Source organism: Rhodnius prolixus, unplaced genomic scaffold (assembly GCF_049639745.1).
Source record: "Rhodnius prolixus isolate KJV_2025 unplaced genomic scaffold, Rpr scaffold_4, whole genome shotgun sequence".
In the NCBI taxonomy this organism is placed as follows: Eukaryota; Metazoa; Arthropoda; class Insecta; order Hemiptera; family Reduviidae; genus Rhodnius; species Rhodnius prolixus.
Genome location: NW_027411614.1, coordinates 29,950,624 through 29,960,000, shown reverse-complemented (window position 1 = coordinate 29,960,000; position 9,377 = coordinate 29,950,624). Strand labels below are relative to the sequence as shown.

Genomic DNA, 9,377 nt, shown 5'->3' with positions numbered 1-9,377 from the left:
CTTTCAGAAATTTCAGAAAGAGAAGTTAGTTTAGGCTCCTTGTAAATATACTCAACACCACTCTCTTTTTCGAAGAAAGCCTACAAAATAAATAAATAAAATAAACGTGATATAATCGTATAATGGAATAAGACAAAGAGTTTAAGAACATAAGTAATACCTGTCCATAAAATGCTACTCTATAAAATCGGCCTAATAATCGTTTGCCTTGCACTTGTGAAATTTTACCCATTGCAGACGACAATGATGCATATGCAGATGTCATACTATTGTAATCTCTTCTTTTTTGATAAATTGGCAATGCCAAATTGTATAGCCAATATAGACATTCATATCTTTCTGCTTTATCCAGATAATCAGCACATATTTCAAGTTGTTCAACTAAATTTTGTTCCGTATATTGTACATCGTGCACCCCTAAAAATAACGAAACTTTTACTTTGCAAGTTATATTTAATAACTAAAATCTAAAAACAATCTCTTGGCGCAAAAGCAATGGAGCCCGGCAAGGAGTGGCTAAATTTAGATTCACCAAGAAGCACAACTTCATTCAGGTCCTTCTCTTGAAAATCGTGGTGAAAGACAACTCTAAATGCTCTCAGCGACAGCTAGGTGAGCGCATGAGAAACTACTGCTTGTACAAAATCGTCTATGACTGTAATTAACGAACAGACAAATGCCATCAAAAATAATCTTCAATGTATTGGGTTGTCTAACAGCAAGTGTGACGAATTCCAACTCGTTATTGTTATATCTTACAATAACGGAGAGAACATTTGTAATAGAAAATATGGGAAATTAATATATTTAGTTAAAATATGTAATTAATATGTTAAAAAATTATTTTAATTACCACTATCCAACTTAAGGGAAGTTTCGTCTCTCGCAATGTTCGCTGAAATCGGAGAGAATGCTTCGGCTCCCCAATCTTGCTCACCCTTTAATTTCAGGTACTGCGCCATTAAAGCGGCAATATGTAACTGACAGCAAGCCGCCTGAAATATTCAAGTCAATTTTAGTAGCTATGTATTAAGGCACATTGTATTTCACAGCTTATAAAAATAAGAAATGAAAGATTCTTAAGAATTTCACACACAAGTTTTACTCGTTTTTTTTTCCAAATTTTGCTCAAATAAGTTTTGTAATTGTAACACAAACTGAAATTTTTTAAAAAAAGCGAAACTTTTGGACATTATTTTAGCTCAAATACAGTTTCTACTGAATTTTGCACCACCTAACATTTCTTTTTAAAGAATACACTTAATTTTATTTAAAATGTTTACCTCAGAATAATTAGACAGGTTTGCATGATTACGTGTCATTGTTTGAAGCCAAGTGAATCTTAATTCTGGAGTAGATGCATACGAATTTGCTAAACTGTGCTGTAAATCTGTCAGTACTTCCGGCTCGTGATGTAATTCTTTCATCTGGGCAGTTGCCATTAACACAGTCCTAATTCTTTTGGTCAAATCTTTTACTTCTGTAGGAAATCCTATAAAAAAAAAAGTAGAAAAGCAGTTATATTTTAATCTACTTTCGCTATCTATATATCGCTCTTGGAATTCCCAAACATAATTTCTACCAGAAAAATGTAACAAATAACGCGAAGTTAAACAGAAATTTGTTAGAAGTGATTCTAATGCGGGAACTTATTCAGTAAATCAAACTTCCTGATAACTGATTTTCTTACAGATTCTGAATTGTAGGTTCGATTTTTATGCCCCTTCATAATTTATGATATGACCTAAAGTGACAATTTAGAGAGGTTGAAAAATAAGATCTTCCACAACTACTTTCTCTTTTAAAGAAGATGAAATAAAAACAAAAATATTACCAAAATTTGGAATATTTAAAAAAAAAACATGGTTACGTCAGCAATGGCGTAGATAGTATTCGAAGTAAATCCAGAAAAGAATCTATTGCATTATACTCTACTTCATTAGCATTAAAATATTAAAATATCACTAAACACATTATTAGTTTTCTTCAGACCAGTTTTCCGTCCATCTTTTGACATTGGCACTCACATTGGTTTGTTTAAAGAATTAGGCTTCCACTTGGAAATCCAATTCTCTATCAAACCAGATGTAAACATAATGATGATGAAGAAGAAGATGATATTGTTACATAGTTATTTTCAAGAAATATAATTCGTTTAGCATTCACTAAAAATGGAAATTACTGAACATCATTCTTTTGTAACTACGTGACTATCTAATAAATCATTTTTAAGTTAATAAATAAATACTGTAGTTTGTAATGCCTTTATACTTAGAAACATTAATATTAGAAAATATTTTTAAAAAAACTTACCAGAACCTTTCATAACTTTGTCACTTGAAGCGTAACTATTTATAAGTGACAATGACTCCTGAAATCTAGCATTATTCAGGCCAACAATATTGCCAAGTAGTTGAGATACTGATATGATGACCTGCAGAGAGAGAGAGAATGTGAGAGCGAGTGAGACAGTAAAAAAAAAGAAGGAAATCAGTGAACAATGTAATAGAACGTTTTATTTCACGCTTCATTGGCCATAACTGTACTTTCCTACTTTTTGAATAAAGCTTCTTCACAATGGATAGAAAACATTACACAAACAGCTTAAGAAATACTAGATTTATTATTTCTTCCAATGAAAATGAAAAATTATAAAAACAATGGTTTATTCATTATACAACACTGTTAAAACCGCATCATAATAAAATATTCACTCACGTCAATTTTTCAGATAACTATAATCTAAGACCAGTTCATCTCTTATTTACATGTGGCAGTTGCATGATGCTTTGAATGTTTTTAAATTAATAGTGGGTGTCAATTGTTTAAGAACATAACTAGCATTGATGCTCCGAACAGGATGAGGGTAATATTAGATAATTAAAGACAAAATTAAGCGTTCAAATAAAAGAAAGACTTGCTTCGTTTAGTTTACTTTTATTTAATTTTTAGATTCTATTTAATTTTAAATAGCTTGGTACAAAAATTTTTTATCTCTGAGTATTACATAATTTTAATGATCAACTTTAAAGAATTTTTTTTTAAATATTTGAGATTTAAGAAAACAAACAAAACCAATGAATATCAATAAAACCACAGCAGGAGGTTTCTTCAATTTTGACATTTTATGTATTTTTTTTAATTAGTGAAAAAAATAATTTTAACTCAAATAACAGCTTAACTCATAGGAAAATTATTGAGAAGCGGTCAATAAATATTGAAGCAAATTTCTTTTTTTCACACCGACGCTTCAGTAAATATAATATATTACCTTCCTCAGGGTAATGTAAAATTTGTGAAGTTTAATGTTGAGCTACATATTCATAATTGTTGATTCAGCATATTCAACATTAATTCAGCTGAATTCAGTTGAATCAATAATTTAATTGATTCAGCATTACTATAATTAATTATTTAAAAGTAACAGGTATTGTCAATGTAATTTCTCTCGTAGAAAAACTTTCGATAACTTTATTAAAAAATCTTAAGATTCTTATTTTTATTTACTTATTTGTTACTTTATATCATGACCTCATCTACGGACTAACAAATGATTCCAATATACGCCCAGTTTACTGCAGGTAAGACCTACAAATGATTTGGTTGTATTTTCACAGAAATAGCTTGAAGTTCGCTGGATTAAATTTGAAAATTCACGGGAATTGTTGCCGCTTGAGGGAAAGCAGTGAGACAGATTTGAACATTTATTTACGAAGTAAATCAATTACATCAATTAACGAAGTATGTATACAATAGCGCTATACAATTTTTTCTTTACTTTTAAATGAAACTATGTTTAGATGTTTGCTCATCATTATAAAGTGTTCTAAAGTATTATTTAGTAAGGAAGCTTAACAAAAACAAAGCAAGTTCGCAAAGAACCTCTAAAAATCAACTTTCCTAATATTAATTGTTAATTAAAAGTGATAAGATAAGCATTTCGTTCGTAAATATAAATTGTCGTAGCATATAGTCGCATGAATTCTGAATTAATGTCCAAAATTTAACATTGAGAAAAAATGGAACCAAAACCGAAAACTGTTTTGTGATTTTTGAGAGTTTTAGTTATCAAGTTATTCTGTTCAAACACATTCATACATAGCAATTCATCTAGATCATGAGAAATTTCCCAAAGAAAAAGCAATTTCAACAATTAATTATCTCTTTTTATCTCTAGAATGAGTAATTTATAAAATGATACAAAAATAGGAACTAACCGTTATTAATTTCAATATGGAAATAAAAAATTTAAGTGTATGCTAAATTTTAAATTGAATTCGCTGCCTACTTAAGAAATTTTTTTGTGGAAGGGAACTAATAATAATTTGATCAAGCTATATCTTTAATGTCAAAGGAAGTGAATGAGCAGAGAGTTCAAAATTCTGAGTTAAAACCAGTTAGATAATTAAACATTATTTTCCAAAAAACAGCTGGAGGTTTTAATAGGGAAGATTCTATTGTAATCAAAGAGCTTTGCAATTTCATTCTGGGCGTCCCCCACTAATTCATTGCACTTACAAAACAGGTATGTATGATGGTGAAATCGGTCAATATAATTGTAACTCCAAATCACGAAATGCAACATAAACATTCGAAGATTTATTCAGGCCACGTTTTTTGCCAAACTTTTCTCTATGATTTCATGTTTTGGATGCACTGAATTCGGAAAAGTTTCTTAAAAAAAAAAAGAAGAAGTTTTTAATCAAAAACCACAAACCACATTAAGTACTTTTCAGATTGACTGGTTAATTAACATTTATTTTGATGTCAGACATTTATTTATTTGTTTAAGGCACGTCAACATCTGAGCAGTAACATACACATCTATTAACACATTAATAATATAATATAGGGAAGGGATTAGCTATGAGGTTAGCATACTGGACTCCCACGCGGAGGTCCCGGGTTCGAATCCAGCAGCTGACCCTTAGATTTTCTCTTCCTAGGAGCTTCTTACAGCTCACTGTCCGGTGATGGACAGTGTTGTCTGTAACGAGAGAACACTGTCCGGAGGCCGGCAGTGCACTGGAATAAGCTCCGGGCGCTAATGACCTCAGCTGTTGATGCGCCAAAAAAAAAAAAAATAATAATAATATAATAAAAAGTATTATTTTTTCTTACCTGTAGATGAACTCTGGTAAGCCCCTTTCCAGCGGTAAATTCAAAGTTACTCCTCATAAGCAAATACAGTATTGCACAAGCTTCTTGTCTAATAGCCGATAATCTGCTATTACAGCATCTTAATAGTTCCAGACAAAGTTGCCCACAAAGAGTTGCATTACCTGCATTATATTATAAGGTTAAATTAAGACAACTTAGAAAATGAAATTAATAATTATTGTTAGTTTTCAAAGTTTACAATAAAAACATTTTAAAAATGAAAATGAATGGTTTGCTGTAAAATTGCGCCCTTATAGCTCCATCAGTAAACAACAGAATATCTATATGAAATTTTGTTCTCTTAAACACTACACTTTCCTCAGTTATAAGCTATAGTTCTTTTGTGTACACATCCAAAAATAGAGAAGATATTGAGAGTTGAAATTTTTTTGGGTCATGGTTTGGTACAAATAACGCATCATATCCAACACTGTTGGAGCAAACCTTTCTAACTGCTTGCATTAACTATTCAATTTCAAAATTTGTTATTTAACTTATTTTACCTTTTGATTATTAGTTATTTACTCAATTAATTATTTCAGCAATTATTTATGAAATGGATGAATAATAAATTAATACAGTCAATACAGTTAAATGAAAGTAAAGAATTACCTTGAAAAAGTGGTCTGGAGAAATTGTTGATAAATGCTCTCAAAGCTGCGAAAACATGTCTAAAGAGGGTTTCTGACTGACCCACTTGAAGAAAGCTAAGATAAAGTCCAAAAACTGATCCCATAATAGGATTATCACCTCCATCTCCCATTAAGATGTCTCTAAAGTGCAAGCAGTACAAACCGAGACAGTCCAACACTGTTAAACCGACTTCAGTAGCCAAATTAGCCTCGAGCAATGCTTGATATAGTGAACTCGACTCACTTTCTAGAAATCAAAATAAAAAATGTGTTTATTTTATTTATTTATTTTTTTCTTTGAAATAGAGAGCTCTTGTATGTTCATTGCTAAATTGTTAATCCTGTTTTTTTTTTAAATATTTTGAATTCCGGATTGTTGGATGTAGATCTTGAAGAAATGAAGACGCGTCGCATCTTATAGCAAGTTTATCCAGTCTTACAACCATCAACCCAGTTAAAATAAAAAAGAAAACAAAAAACAAACCTCTTCAAATATTCAATAATTAAAATGAAACAAAAATTAATAATAAATTTTACCTTTGAGGGGTACAGAATCTCTTCCAATGCTATTGCTACCACTAAGAATAGGATGATTGGAGGAAGGATCTGTAGAAAAATCAGGAGGTTGCATTCTGGCAGGTAATGTCATAGACTTAGTACCACTTTTACCTCCTCCGGTTCCGGTAACATTTGGAGCTCCAGCATTGGCAATATGTCTTCTTCCCGTATATTTGAATTCATGCAGGCATAATCTAAGCAAATGATTTTTACAGAACTTAGGCAATACATAACCACGCAAGACTTCTCTTATAACAATTACAACACCTCAACTCTGGCAAATTTTCTTCCAATTTAAAAGTTTTACTCAACTTTAGTTGGTTGAAAAAATGTTATATTAAAAAAATGTTAGAACGTTATGGGGAGGTGATTAAACTTACTGGATTACATTGAAAAAATTCAATATTTCCTCTTGAGTGCAGTTGTGCCACCAAGCAATTATCTGATCATGAGCCAAATATTTTAAAACAAAGAGAAAACAAATTAATATGTCTTTAACTTCAGTTGGCTGCAATTTTTCACAACGGATAAGACTACTCGCTTGTGTTCCACTTACAGACCTTGAAATATCATAATAAATTAACTGATTGTATGAATTATTTATCTTAGTAATTATGGAGAATAAATGTCCTTACCTCGCATGCTTTCTAGCAGACAAGCAAACACTATTATCGCCTTCCCTGTGAATGGCTGTTTCTTGAGAAATAGTGGTACCATCACCAGAAACCGTAGACGTTTCGGAATCTAAACTGATGTTAGAACCTCCTCCACCATTTGTCATAACTGTATTAAATACAAGAACAAGTTTAAATAATCAAGGACATTATTTCAAAATTCTGAAATTGTACTTTGGAGTTAAGCCTATCCTAAGTGGCCGTAATAGAAGTTTTCTTTAAAAAAATAAACGTTATAACAACAAAATAACAATGTGTATACAAAGTAAAGATTTAGTTCCCTGCCATTTTTCTTTTTTCAGAAATTTTGTTCAAATCCAATCAGACACGCAGACCATTTTAAAAACACCATTTTTTCCGACATCAAAGATTAAAATCGCATATTTCCGTTTTAAAACTCAATTTTGAAAATTAGCATGTTTGCATTACTTTTTTTAGCTAGAAAAAAAAAAGTAAACAGAAAAGACAACAATAAACTCACGTTCTTCAGAAAAAAAATAATGAAGGATGTATATAGAAATATGTTGCTATAGAATCCACCTAGGTTCTACCTGCATAAAAATACACAAAGACAGAGAAGACAGATAGATAGTTCCATTTTTTTGTTCACCTTGGCCGGCTATAGCTGCTAAATACGTTGAATCACGAATATTTAAGGACGTTCTTATTGAAGCGTTATCCTGATGAAACTGATATCTGAAAAAAAAAGAAAAGAAAAAGATTGCATTTTGTTGAATCTGCTATCATTTATTATTATTATTATTTGTTAATTTAAGGTGCGACATCTGAGGGCATTGGCACCCATATTTTTTTACCCCATACACTGCCATTCTCCCAAAGGCAGACAACACCGTCCATCAGTGGGCTGTAAAGGAGCTTCTAGGAACAGAAAATTTAATGGCTAGAAGCTGGATTCGATATTGGAATCTCCGCGTGAGGAACCAGTACGCCAACCACACAGCCTATCAATTATTTTTATTTGTTCATTTATTTATTTTTGGCGCTTCGATTGCCATAGTCATTAGCGCCTATTATCATTACTATTATTTTGAGAATCTGATTTTTTATAAGAGACAATTTTTTAAATTACTAAGTAATTTAAGTAATTATTAAGTAATTTGCTAATTACTTAATTAAAATATTAATTAAGTTACATACTGCAATACCTATGAGGGTGTTTGCTTGGAGTAGAAATGATGGAACTGGCGGAACTCATGACGGGGGAAGAGGAAATCTGAGTGTCTGTTAATCTCTGAAGGTTATCTACAACTATTCCTAACCATGGAATGTATAAACATGCTATGCGAGCCAGCTGCCCCTGAAAAATTTTAAAATTAATATTATTTTCACTTCAACTAAAGAATAAAAAAAAAGCCTAGCAAATATGACTAACCTTGGCCTGATATCTATCATCAAGTTCATGTTTGGCCATTAAATCTCTAAGTGTGGTAACTGCACAACGCCGCGCTGCTATCTCTTGTACAAGTGTACATTTAGTTTCTAAAAGCAAAAGTCCGGCCAAATAATGCTGGCGACAGAAATCCTCGCTCAACCAATATTCGCTGCCAACCTCTAGAAAAACAGAGATAAAAAAAAGGTTTAAAAAATGCAAAAGCGTTCTTTTTCTTTTAAGAAAATATTTCAAATATATCTTACAAGTTTATTACATGAATAAGCGGGGCTGATTTCAAGAAATATCTAAAAATTTCGAAACCTATTAGGCAAATCTCACTGTCTTTTAATAGTGTTTTTTCTTTCTACTTGCAATTTTACCCGTGTATAAATTCTAAATGACGAGGTAATTTTCATTACTACAATAATATGAAACTTCTTTCTAATGAAATGATAAATTGAAGAAAAATTAATTTTGCTTTCTTTTAATATAAGTATTTTGAAATAAACACAACACGACTCCCTCTACCTTTGGAGTCTAAGGGGGGAACGAAAGAAACAGACCCCCCCCAAAAAAAACAAAAATGAATTTTTTGTGAGAACTTATTTACCATTATTGCCTCTTTGCAATTATTGAAGAGAATATTTTGAAGAAGCATATGCATAACCTTCGGAAATTTTGCAAATAATTACCAAGAAATAATTTAATTTCTATGCTAATACTCCATGATCTTACCATTTCTGCCTTTCACATGAAGTACTGGAAGATTAAATGCAACATAATGTTCATGAGAACAAACTATATTTATGAAAGTATACTTGAGATCATGTAAAACACGAGCTTCTCCAGTAAAGGTAGAAACATACCAACTGATCAATCTAAGAACAAATCCTCTGTCCAGAAAACTAAGACATCTCTAAAAATAAATAAATAAAACGTTCAAAAATAAATATTTGTTAA

At 31.1% G+C, this 9,377-nt stretch overlaps 1 protein-coding gene across 5 annotated transcripts in view; it reads right to left on the bottom strand.

Annotated features, from left to right (window-relative positions):
- The window catches only part of Ziz (dedicator of cytokinesis protein Ziz), a 31,834-nt gene that overhangs the window by 7,176 nt on the left and 15,281 nt on the right, over positions 1-9,377 (bottom strand). For 4 of the 5 annotated variants that reach the window (XM_074131414.1, XM_074131416.1, XM_074131415.1 and 1 more), the window contains exons 21-34: positions 9,153-9,333; positions 8,418-8,596; positions 8,191-8,342; positions 7,635-7,720; positions 6,986-7,133; positions 6,731-6,910; positions 6,330-6,544; positions 5,773-6,039; positions 5,122-5,282; positions 2,314-2,434; positions 1,284-1,492; positions 854-995; positions 161-417; positions 1-80 (exon numbers count right to left, since the gene is read on the bottom strand). The exon at positions 1-80 is cut by the window's left edge and continues 67 nt beyond it. In XM_074131414.1, the coding sequence (XP_073987515.1) occupies positions 1-80; positions 161-417; positions 854-995; positions 1,284-1,492; positions 2,314-2,434; positions 5,122-5,282; positions 5,773-6,039; positions 6,330-6,544; positions 6,731-6,910; positions 6,986-7,133; positions 7,635-7,720; positions 8,191-8,342; positions 8,418-8,596; positions 9,153-9,333 (2,378 nt within the window). The remainder of the gene's footprint in view (positions 81-160; positions 418-853; positions 996-1,283; positions 1,493-2,313; positions 2,435-5,121; positions 5,283-5,772; positions 6,040-6,329; positions 6,545-6,730; positions 6,911-6,985; positions 7,134-7,634; positions 7,721-8,190; positions 8,343-8,417; positions 8,597-9,152; positions 9,334-9,377) is intronic. The other variant, XM_074131417.1, reaches the window with a different exon arrangement.